The 12,725-nt window shown below is 44.3% G+C and overlaps 1 protein-coding gene across 20 annotated transcripts in view; it reads left to right on the top strand.

The window, feature by feature from the left end:
• Positions 1–605: 605 nt before the first annotated feature.
• unc80 (unc-80 homolog (C. elegans)) overlaps positions 606–12,725 on the top strand; it is a 70,029-nt gene continuing 57,909 nt past the window's right edge. For 16 of the 20 annotated variants that reach the window (XM_085266466.1, XM_085266468.1, XM_085266469.1 and 13 more), the window contains exons 1-7: positions 607–1,095; positions 1,395–1,443; positions 1,796–1,952; positions 3,006–3,346; positions 3,760–3,883; positions 5,422–5,486; positions 5,743–5,888. In XM_085266466.1, the coding sequence (XP_085122592.1) occupies positions 1,004–1,095; positions 1,395–1,443; positions 1,796–1,952; positions 3,006–3,346; positions 3,760–3,883; positions 5,422–5,486; positions 5,743–5,888 (974 nt within the window). In that variant the 5' untranslated portion in view covers positions 607–1,003. Of the gene's footprint in view, positions 1,096–1,394; positions 1,444–1,795; positions 1,953–3,005; positions 3,347–3,759; positions 3,884–5,421; positions 5,487–5,742; positions 5,889–12,725 lie in introns of all 20 variants that reach the window. The other 4 variants (XM_085266475.1, XM_085266470.1, XM_085266476.1 and 1 more) reach the window with 1 other exon arrangement.

The following is a 12,725-nucleotide window of genomic DNA, read 5'->3' on the forward strand; positions in this document are numbered from 1 at the left end:
TTAAACGTGGATGGCTGTTCCTGACCACCAACCTAACAGGATTGGCTGGTGGTCACCTTGGCCAATTAGATAAATGCTTCTGAGGAATGTGCAGGGATGGTCATCCCATAGTAAGAGGTCTCACTTACGCTACTCTGAGAACTGAGGTTACGCAAGTAACCTAAAGTTTTTCTTCCCTACATGGTTATTGTTCCTTTAATTGATCCTTTTCTGTCTTTTGTAAAGTTTGTAAACCCTGCTGGGTTTTAATGTTTATGGTTTTAGTGTTTGCAGCGTGAGGCACTGTTCAGATGCTGTGACTGTCCATCTGCTGAGAACAGTTCTGGTCGTTCTTTTTCTTCTTTTACAAGGAAACACCGCATTCAAACAGCACTGCCATGTTAAAACACGGTGCATTGTTCTGGATTTCGTCAACATGTTAGATCCCTGTTCCATGGCCTTATGAGGATATTATTGCGCGGCATGGCCTCTTTAAACAGTGCGAATGTTTCGGGAAGTGACACCTGATTTGATTTTGCTGTGTTTTTATGACTCACAGCTTGGGCTATTATTAAACAACCTGTTGATATTTAAAGGGGTGGATGCACCACGCGGATGCAGCGGTTTCAGTCGCTCCATGTGTTGATTGCGGGGAATCAGAGGAGGAGGAAAAGGCAGAGGGGGAGAACATCTGGCCCAGCTGCACACTGCGTCTTTAAAGCCCCGCTGCTGCTGCTGCTGCTGATAAATTAGCTCTCCGATCAGCTGTCGCTGTCCAGGGAGGGAGGTGCTGATTTCGGAGTGCTCCTTCTTCCTCTCTCCTCCTCCTCCTCCTCCTCCTCTCTCTCTCTATCTCTCCTTTGCCGCCGACCGACCGATCGACACTTGCAGCCATTTTACGCAGGACTAACCCAATCATGTCGTGAAGAGGGAGGGAAAAGCTCGCTGGTCACCTGGGCAGAGCCAGCAGCCGCGCGTCCCGGTGATCGCACACAGGCAGGCGGCCACGCAGGGTCCGGCCAAAATGGTGAAGAGGAAAAGCCTGGATGAAAACGAACCGGAGTGCGGGAAGGGAATACCGTTCCCGATCCAGACCTTCCTGTGGAGGCAGACCAGGTTGGTGACATTGATAACAGGTGTTTGCCGTTGGTGAAAACGAGGCAGGGCTGACGGGGGTTTGTCACCGCGTCACACGTCAACATTATTTGATGAAGTGATTGAGAAACCCCGCCAGTGAGTGTCTGCTCACTGATTTGTGTTAAATGGAAGAAGATGGGGCTGTGGGTACAGATTGTATGATGTCACACCTGTAAAAAAAAGTGGGCCACATAGACAAAATGGGGTGATTTACTAGCCTATAACCTACATTTGTCCTTTTTTTAATCTCTCACAAGCACTCTGTTGATGTCTTTCAGTGCTTTTCTGCGGCCAAAGTTGGGAAAACAGTATGAGGCATCCTGTGTGGTAAGTCATTTCATAATACCATGTGCACGATGAGGGGAAATAATCGCTTCCCTTCCCAGTAATCTGTTTTTACCTTAATGCACCTGCAAATCAAGTGAGCTCTTGATTTTGCATTTAGCAAATTAGTTTTGCCCCCGTGCTTCCTCCCATTACCCTCGAGCTAGACTCATATCCATAATGACGCTTCTCCAGATCCCTTTGGATCCAAACAGAGCTTCCACTGTCTCTCCCACAGGCTTTTGCTCGCTCGGGGCCATGTGGGACATTTAGATAGTCAAAGAAAGAGGCTTAAGTTGCCCGCCTGATGTCTCTCTTCTCCTCTTTTTTCTCTCTCCTTTGGCTGCGTCCCCAGTCCTTTGAGCGAGTGCTGGTGGAGAACAAGCTCCACGGGCTGTCGCCGGCCCTGTCAGAGGCCATCCAGAGCATCTCCCGCTGGGAGCTGGTCCAGGCGGCGCTGCCTCACGTACTCCACTGCACCTCCATCCTGCTGTCTAACAGGAACAAGCTTGGTGAGGACGCTTTAGTCCAATCGAGCTGACAGCTTCATCCAGGTCATACCCAATCGCCAAAACACAAATCTGATTCTCCTTTTAGCTTCTTTCAGAGATCATCGCTTAAAAGGACAGAAAGGCAAATGATAGAATTAATATTTATGAGATTAAAATGGCCTGCACACAACAGGAGAGAAAAGCATCAAATCCTTCCATGTGACTTCCATGTGTCAGACATGAAACATGAATGAGCCACTGTTTGCATTATTATTGAGCAGGATTTGACACTTTCTTTAAGTAGGAGGTGGCAGGCTTTGAACTAAGCTGTTATACGCCTTCAAGTGAAAATCACTGTTGCCACACAGTAAGAGGGTCCTTCATTCAATCCAGGTCAGATCCCTCCTGTTGTGCGGCTTGTTGTCCTTGAGGGTTTCTCCTTTGGGAGCTCAGGTTTCATGCAAGAACATGCTAGATTGGTTCTCCTGTCACTCCACCTTTGACCAAAGCACTGGCTAAGTCCCTGTCAATGCTCTCGCTGCAGTATTTTGGATCAACTGAAGGCTTTTCAGAGAGTTTTTAGGACAGCTTGATAATAAGGAATTACTGTATTCCAGTCTAGAAGTAATGAAATGCATGAACTAGTTTTTTAGCATCACTCTGAGAAAGGGCATTTCTAATTGTAGAGAAAATGCACAAATAGAAGAAAGCAGTCCAACATATTTGTTTAATATGTGAAGTTAAGGACGTATCCTGGTCAAAAAGGACTCAAAGATTCCTCGCTGTGTTATTGGAGGCCTAAGTAGTGCCATCTGGAGTAAGCATCTGGTTAGATATCATATTTCTTAGATTATTAGGGTTGAGGACAATAACCTCAGTTTAAATTTAGAAGCAGGAAATTACAGGTCACCATCAAATATGACCAGTTTGTAGGCATGCAAGATTTTTTGGTAGTGGAAGCTTTCTGGTTTCTCTCTGGAGTCCACTTGCAGGTGACTTTTGGCAGGCCAGCCATGTTTAAGCAGATAAAAAAGTGTCTGTGTGTTTAGTATTTGTCTTTCGGTTACATCACAGGTCACCAGGACAAGTTGGGTGTGGCGGAGACCAAGCTGCTCCACACGCTGCACTGGATGCTGCTGGAGGCCCCACAGGAGTGCAACCATGAGCCCAGCCTGAGCCACGGCTGGTCCAGGGGCAGCAGCAGTAGCGCCTTCCTCCAGCCTGTGGGGAACCAGGGTTCCTCCCCGGGAGCTCCTAGCTCCTGCTCCAGCTCGGGCCTGGGCGGGTTAGGACAACAGCACAGCGGCTCCCTGCTGGAGGAGGATGAGCATACTCGCACCAAACTATTCCAAAAGAGCATGGCAACAGTAGAGCTGTTTGTGTTCCTGTTTGCACCGCTTGTTCATCGGATAAAGGTCTGTAACTGCGGATGCAAATGTGTACGGCCTTGAAATTGATTTTTGTAACAGAGAGCCAGGATGGCACAGGCATTGTGTTAATCTGTGGCGTTAGACTATTTATAATTTTGAGAATTTTGTGATTAATTTCAGCAACCCCTGTGTTGCTTAATTTAGTACTTGCAGTCAGCATCACCCTGTGCCTATTGATCTGTGTGTGCACACAGATGAAAGGGTCAGCTTATATTACTCCTGGGAGTGCACTGTTTCCCAGCTGTGCAGGGAATTACTGTCTTGTCTTGTTAGCATGTTGTAACGGAGGTTTAAGAATCTTAACAACACAAAACATTTAACCAAGACAGAATAATTGTTTCTGGTGTTTACAGGCTGTTTTGAGGAAAGAAATGTGTAAATATGTTGCCTTTTTCCAGGAGTCAGACTTGACCTTCAGACTGGCTAGTGGTCTGGTAATATGGCAGCCAATGTGGGAGCACCGCCTGCCTGACATCCCTGCTTTTACTGCCCTCATCAAACCTGTCAGAAACATTGTTACAGGTGAAGAAATTCCCACTTTTTAAAGAAATTCCTACTATCTTTGAGAAATCGCCGCTATCTTTAAGGGCTATATATATAATATATAGAGTATATAAAGTGGTTCTTAATCGTATTCCTAATATATAACCCATGCATCTGTGTCAGATATTCCTCCTTAACATCTTTCATGTTTAAGATGTTCAGCTGAACTAATTTTAACCTAAATCTGGGATACTTTTAGTTTACCGTGTCCCAATTATAGTTAGTTAACCATAAATAAGCTTATAATTTCAACCTTTTATCTACTGCCCTAAGCTAATACTCTATTTAACAGCAATTTAATATATAGAATTATGTTTGCTGGTGTTATATTTTTGTAGTTGGCTAATTTAAACAATTTTTTTCTAATTAAAGTTTTTTATTATTTTAAACAATTAAGAAAACCATAACATAATAACCCAAAACAACAAAAAACACACTCAGTGAAGAAAACAAATAAATACATAAATAAATTAAATAAATAAATAAACTGTTGCACACACAGTTAATTCTTAATTGAAGAAAGAAAGAAAGAAAGAAAAAGAATTAATTTAAACTATTTAAATGTTTGTTTGTTTTTTGCTATTTAAAACTGTTAATACACAAAGTTAGCTAACAGTTTTCTTCCGGCAACATAGCAGCTAAATCACTGGTGTTCATTTCATAGCTTTAGCTAGCTGCTGTAATACAGCTTTTTATCTGTTACATTAGGCTAACAGTGTTATTTGCACAGTCACCTAACAATTTCATCTCTTTAGTTATATATACTTTTATATTTCAACTGTTAATCTAAACAGTTAGCTAACAGCTTTGGCAATTTGGTCATTCATACCTTTTTGCTATTTCAACTGCTAATACACCAAGTTAGCTAACAGTTTTGACTAGTTATCCAGCATTTCAATCACAATAAGATGGAGTCAATCTGCTGTCAGTTTGTGATTGACGGGGTTAAGCTTGGTAGTTACATGCATTTTGTTTGTGATTAACTGTGATAAATCTGTAAAAATTGCAAATCCTTTGCAATCTACATACAAAGAAATTCACACTAACAAATTCCATGAGGAACCTCACAGATTTACTGCTCTACTATCAAAGTAATGTAACAATGCCGCCCCAAAAAATCTTTACAAAAAACAAATAGAGTGTCACAGACGAGTTACGGTTATTGGCGCAGACTGACTTAGATTGATTATATTGTGTTTGCAATCCTTCTGCATTTATAAATTAGGCGGCAATAATTGCAATCGAACAGCAAAAACCTTCAATGCAATCACCAGCCAACCAGACCCTCCTATTTTTGGTGTGAAAGAACCACAATCCATAACGTTAGCTAACATATTTAGTCATAGGACACTCAGTTCTATAAATAGTGAAACGAATCATTCCAGGTGTCTGCTGCCTACTGCAGAAGAACCCTCTGGGGTACTTGTACCCCTGGTTGGGAATTAGTGTGTTAAGAGATAATCTATTTTTATTTGCTCAGAATTAACACATGTATACTGTTATGCCTGTCTAAACAGCAAAGAGGAACTCCCCAGTCAACAACCAGTGCAGCCCCTGTGGATCAGGCAACCCGGGTCCCACGGTGAGCTAACGTTTTCAGCCCATATCTTGTCAGATTCTGCTTCCCATGTTGATTGAATGTGCTCGGGCAAGAGTCTGAGGCTTCTTCCCCTCCCCTTTTCCAATGTTCCCCCTGGGGCTGGCTGTTAATATTCATTAGCACGGTGAGCCGGGGTCATGACAGAAACCACACTCCAACCTCAGAGCCTTTAATTATCAGGAACTGTCTGCCTGTCTGTCTTCCTGATATCCATCTCTATCTCTCTTCCTACCCACAGGGCTTCCAGGTGGTTTGCGAAGCCACCCAATCAGATTCCTCCTCCCCGTCAGTCGGGGAGCAGAGTTGTCGTCGTGGTAACTCAGTGGAAAAAGGTGGCCCTTCCCAACAGCAACCCCCACCGGTCAAAGGCCCTTCCAAGAAAAAGTGAGCATGTGTTATTCAGTTTCCCCTCAAGAAGCAGTGAAACATGTTGAAGCATCAATTTTAACTTACCAAACAAATGGATAATTGTATTAATAGAGACCCACAGAGGAAATCACACAAGCATTATTTTTGATTTATAAACGATCAATATTGGAGGCGCTGCTTTCATAAAACCTCTCGGAAATGACTAATTTTTCCACGCTTTAGCCAGTTGAGGGTTGAAGCAGTGCAGACATGACCTGCACTGACACGGAGCTGGTGCCATCGTCTTGTTGATGGCTAAACACCGAGCCCCGCAGCAGCGTCTGTCAAACCCACTGCACCACACGCCTCGCTCTGCTAGCTTGCGATGAGCTAGGGTACATGAATAGATCCACTTCCCCCCTGTGTAATATGTTGCTTCAAGCAGTACTGTCTCGTCCCTCACGCACACAACCACAGCTCTTTTCCTGTTGTGCATCAGCAAACCCATGTGACATTTTGCCCACATATCCAGGGTAATTACGCTGAAGTAATGTGCTACATGTCTAATGCTGGCATAGTCCCTGGCCTGGCTTGATTTGGTGTGCCCACTTCCAGGCCAAGGCTCAGTCTCTCTCAAGCTCTCTTTGGCAAAGGCAGGGCAAAAAATAAAAAATAAAAAGTTTACAATTACACCAAATCTGACCAGCAAAGAAGTTCCTCACTGGCAGGTTTATTTCCATCCTAAGCCCTCCGCTGCTCATCTTAGCTCATTCTGACAACCAAGCATGTCACTCCGACGCTTTTTCGCAATCCTTCTGACAGCCGGCAGCTGACTGAAAATCAAAACAAGCCCGGAAACCAACCCCCTCGCCTCCTAAAAACACCCCCGAGCCAATTATATCCTCACACATCCTTGCACCACAGGGTTTGAGCAGTGGTTACATGGTAATGCAGGAGATGGAGGATCTATCCCTCCTCTTTCCCTGCTTAACAAAGACAAATTAATTGCTTTCTTCATGCGTGCAGTGGGATTTTCAGGCTGACTGCGGGATTGAGGAGGACAGTGAGCTGAATGTAAATCAGACATGCAGCAAGGGAGAGTTTTGACGCTCTCCTGATCAAAAATACCCCCCGCCTCCCCCACCTACCCCACCAGACTCCAGGTCTCTGAGGGACGGTTTACATTTACATCTGCCAGTCACCAGGCTGTTCGTGCACCTCTGCGCTGCACCGCACTGATAAAATAATTTCCGGCACCGGGTGCTGCGAGTAATGCAGCTTACTCAACCACCGCAATCCGCGCAGCACTGCTGATGCTGAGGCAGTTTCCATGGCAACCGCTGGCTGCTGCATCCTCTCCTACCGCATGGAGTCGGAGGACCGGGGTGGCTGTCGTCACGCGGTCTCTGTGGCAACCTGACACAATAGCAGTAGGGAGAGTGAGTGTGTATGTGTGAGTGTGTCGGCTAGACGGTGAAACATGATACAGCCTGCCTTCGCCGCCCGCTCTCAAAGTGATTCATGTACATATCGACCAGCACTTCCTGCTCCATTTATTACAGCGGCTGGGATTAAATGGCCCGCTACGTCTGCCTCTCCTACAGTATCAATATGTTTCTTCACAGTTTGTGGTAACTCCTTTGCAGCTCGCCAACTGCTGACCTTCATTCCTGCTTATTTATAGTGGACTCACGTAGGCTGGAGCTCCCTCCCTCCCTCCCTCCCTCTCTGCTCCTCTTCCAATGATGCTGAAGGGGGGCTCTGTCCTTGTTTATCATCCTCCTTTGATGCATTGTTAATGAAGCAATGTGGCAGGAGTTGATCACAGTCTAATATAACACAAAAGGTTGTGATGTAGTGTAATTATATATGTAGTTACGGCTTTTGGCATTGCTATCATGATATTCAGTTTAGCTACTTAGGGATAGTTTACTGTAAAGTGCCTTTTAATTCAGTTCAGTTTTATTCATATAGAGCAGGGGTCCCCAATCCCAGTCCACAAGGGCCAGTGTCCCTGCAGGTTTTACATCTCACCCTGGGTCAACACACCTGAATCACATGATTAGTTCATTACCAGGCCTCTGGAGAACTTTAAGACATGTTGAGGAGGTCATTTAGCCATTTAAATCAGCTGTGATGGATCAGGGACACATCTAAAACCTGCAGGGACACCGGCCCTCGTGGACTGGGATTGGGGACCCCTGATATAGAGCAACAGTTGCCTCAATGCGCTTTTTATTGTAAGGTAAAAGCAGAGAAAACCCCAACAGTCATATGACCCTATGAGCAAGCACTTTGGCGACAGTAGGAAGGAAAAACTCCCTTTTAACAGGAAGAAACCTCCAGCAGAACCAGGCTCAGGAGGGCGCGGCCATCTTCCGGTTGGGGGTGACGCGACATGCTGTGGAAGAGAGCCAGAGATGAATAATAACTAATACTTAAATGCTGAGATGTGTATGAGCACATATGTGAAAAGGTGACTTTAACTGCATGTGTCTGTTCATTCTACAGTCCGTGTTCTATTCCATATCTGCTACTTTTATCCACTTGTGTTGAGATTTCTCACCTGATGTCTTGCACACATTGCCTAGGAGTTGTCCCCCATATTGGATGTGATACAACCAAAGTCAGTGGTGGTTGTTCTTGGAGGGGTATTGCTTTATATATAAAACTATATAGATAAAAGTTCCTCCGACTTGCCAAAGCAGGCCATCCTACCTGAGAGTATAACTTACAGGGTGAGGCTGAAATTTGCGGTTAGTGATGAACCTCAGAGAAGCATGATACACAGTATCAACCATTCAAAGACATTGAGCAGAAGTATTCATACAGTGGGGCAAAAAAGTATTTAGTCAGCCACCGATTGTGCAAGTTCCCCCACTTAAAATGATGACAGAGGTCAGTAATTTGCACCAGAGGTACACTTCAACTGTGAGAGACAGAATGTGAAAAAAAATATCCATGAATCCACATGGTAGGATTTGTAAAGAATTTATTCGTAAATCAGGGTGGAAAATAAGTATTTGGTCACCTCAAACAAGGAAAATCTCTGGCTCTCACAGACCTGTAACGTCTTCTGTAAGAAGCTTTTCTGTCCCCCACTCGTTACCTGTATGAATGGCACCTGTTTGAACTCATCATCTGTATAAAAGACACCTGTCCACAGCCTCAAACAGTCAGACTCCAAACTCCGCCATGGCCAAGACCAAAGAGCTTTCGAATGACACCAGGAAAAGTATTGTAGACCTGCACCAGACTGGGAAGAGTGAATCTACAATAGGCAAGCAGCTTGGTGTGAAAAAATCAACTGTGGGAGCAATCATCAGAAAATGGAAGACATACAAGACCACTGATAATCTCCCTCGATCTGGGGCTCCACGCAAGATCTCATCCCGTGGGGTCAAAATGATCATGAGAACGGTGAGCAAAGATCCCAGAACCACACGGGGGGACCTGGTGAATGACCTGCAGAGAGCTGGGACCAAAGTAACAAAGGTCACCATCAGTAACACACTACAACGGCAGGGAATCAAATCCCGCAGTGCCAGACGTGTTCCGCTGCTGAAGCCAGTGCATGTCCAGGCCCGTCTGAAGTTTGCCAGAGAGCACATGGATGATACAGCAGAGGATTGGGAGAATGTCATGTGGTCAGATGAAACCAAAGTAGAACTTTTTGGTATAAACTCAACTCGTCGTGTTTGGAGGAAGAAGAATACTGAGTTGCATCCCAAGAACACCATACCTACTGTGAAGCATGGGGGTGGAAACATCATGCTATGGGGCTGTTTTTCTGCCAAGGGGACAGGACGACTGATCCGTGTTAAGGACAGAATGGATGGGGCCATGTATCGTGAGATTTTGAGCCAAAACCTCCTTCCATCAGTGAGAACTTTGAAGATGAAACGAGGCTGGGTCTTCCAACATGACAATGATCCAAAACACACCGCCCGGGCAACAAAGGAGTGGCTCCGTAAGAAGCATTTGAAAGTCCTGGAGTGGCCTAGCCAGTCTCCAGACCTCAACCCCATAGAAAATCTGTGGCGGGAGTTGAAAGTCCGTGTTGCTCGGCGACAGCCCCAAAACATCACTGCTCTCGAGAAGATCTGCATGGAGGAATGGGCCAAAATACCAGCTACTGTGTGTGCAAACCTGGGGCCTGTTCTTCGTACCTCGCTAAGTAAGTTAGCTGGATTAGATTGTTGACGATTTCGCGTGATCCCGGATCGTTCGGTTCCCCGAAGCTCATCCGGGACTTGCTGTCATAGCAACAGAGCCGTAAGCGTAAACCTGCTCGGGAGCAGGTTTACTTTATGTAAACAGGATTAGATCGCGGCCACGCAGGTATGTCCGCTTCATTTATACGAAAGCAACAGCGATATTCCACCACTGTTTCACCATAAATAAATAACATCAATGTAACTAAAGATAATGCAGCACTTGATCCTTTTATTGATGTCACACAGATACATACAGGTCATTTCCTAAAAAAGGGAAATGAACTATTAACATTCTATTACATGTATGTGATTATTACAGATGTAATTCATATTTCAGAGTAGTAATTGTAAATTACTTCGTGTAATCAAGATGAGAGACCACGGCTATAAAAGTGAAGGTGGATTTGGGAAGCCTGTCGCAGCCATGTCCTGTCCGTATACGCGAGCCACCCATTGCGGAAGGTGCAAGATTGATAAGGAGGGTCCTCAGAATTCAGCGTATATTGCGGGATAGACAGGATCCTTTAGCTCAGCGCGACAGTGTGCTCATTGAGAGATATCGATATTCCCGTGAGGGTATTATTTACTTAACCAACTTGTTGACGAGGGGGTGCAGGACCACCACCTGTCTTTTTTTCCTCTGCCCTTTTCTTGGTTGCTGTTATGAACAAACTAACAGAGTATTACAGGCCAGTATTACCTTGCCAAGAGACGAAAAGCAATCTAAGTGATAAATATTACCATTCTGTAGAATATTCTTATATTTCACTTTTACTTGTTCCCATGTTCTTGTGGGTCCTGTTGTGGCTCTAATGTGAAAGGGGATATAATATAACATATTATAATATAATATAATGCCATATGATATTGGACAATATAGTGTCATATGATAGATCTACCCTACCGCCTACTGGTGTTGGCCAGAGGGGCCGATGGCGCGATATGGCAGCCTGGCTACAACCGTAGCTGCCTCCACCAGTGTGTGAATGTGGGAGTGAATGAATAGTGGTATCGTACAGCGCTTTGGGTGCCTTGGAAAGCGCTATATGAACCCAATCCATTATTATTAGTATTATTATTAAATTACCTACGAGTTTGATTTGTCAGCAACTTCCTGCCAGCCCTCTCTCCTTGCTTTTGCAGCCTTTGCAGTGTTCTCTTGCGTTTTAATTAAACTCTGAAACTCCTGAAATCCCTCACTCATGAGTTCTTGCTCTGCTGCCGGAAAATACCGAGCACGCCCCTTCGACATTTTCGCCGACCAATCAGCGGGTTGCCGATCAATGTTTCTACTATCGATGCGTAGCCCCTTTTACGACACCCAGTGATGTCACATTACTGCGTCCAGCTGTACTAATCGTCAACAGCAGGCGTGTTCGGGGAACCGGATTAGCGAGCTCACGGTTAGCGCGATGGTTTGGTCTTGGATGTGTCATTTGATCTTGGATGTAGTAAGCGACGTACGAAGAACAGGCCCCTGGTAAAGACCTATAGTAAACGTTTGACCTCTGTTATTGCCAACAAAGGTTATGTTACAAAGTATTGAGTTGTATTTTTGTTATTGACCAAATACTTATTTTCCACCCTGATTTACGAATAAATTCTTTACAAATCCTATCATGTGGATTCATGGATTTTTTTTTCACATTCTGTCTCTCACAGTTGAAGTGTACCTCTGGTGCAAATTACTGACCTCTGTCATCATTTTAGGTGGAGGAACTTGCACAATCGGTGGCTGACTAAATACTTTTTTGCCCCACTGTATATACAATATCTCCATAATCCAGCACAGGCAAAAATGTCGCAGCAACAAGCCGCTTCTTTGTACTAAAAGAGAAACACAACTTATTTTGAAAATAAAATCTCAGTTTTAACTTCAGATTTTTCACATGATTCTCTACATGTGGTTTGAAGGTGAGCGAGTCATCAATTAAGATTCCCAGATATTTATGGGTGTGAACCAACTCTATTTTATTACCTTCAAGAGTGGTTACTGATGGGATTGTTTGGGCCCATTTTCTTGATTTAGAAAACAACATGAGCTTTGTTTTGTCTGCGTTGAGAACAAGTTTAAGCTGAAGTAATGTGATGTGAATGTGATAATTCAAGAAGGAAATCACATTTTTGTCAAATTAATGCCATAGGTGCATCTACTAAAAATCTCAATGACTTCAAATTCCAGTGACCTTGACCTCACGTTCAGAGGTCAGTTTTTCTCATCGACTACTAGCTGAGGTGTAGTCCACCGGAAATAGAGAAGGTTCGCCTTCAGAGTAAAGTTTTTTTTGCTAGTTCTTCAAATGTTCATCATGAAAGTGATGAACTGGTCTTCAACTACAACCTCAGCAGTCTGCTACTGGTTGGTTTGTCAGCCAGTACAACTGGAACTTTATCATGCATTTCTCCAACATGCTGGTTCAGTTGTCCATGAAACAACATATTGATTGAGCTGAAAGTCCTGACAGATCATCTGATTTTATCCTTTTATGACTCCACTGACACCCTTCAAAGTATCGAATCAGCAAATCTCATGTAGGCTGCACAATTTAAGCTGCTACAGACTGCTTACTTTTTGCTGCTGCCTCTGCAAGCTGCTTTGCAACCCAACCCCACGCCTTGCTCCTCCTTTACATGCTTTTTCATCTTCTTCTTTTTT

This window comes from Mchenga conophoros, linkage group LG23, assembly GCF_057382185.1.
Source record: "Mchenga conophoros isolate Kocher_MC1m ecotype Shallow Benthic linkage group LG23, M_conophoros_male_GT1.1, whole genome shotgun sequence".
NCBI lineage: Eukaryota > Metazoa > Chordata > Actinopteri > Cichliformes > Cichlidae > Mchenga > Mchenga conophoros.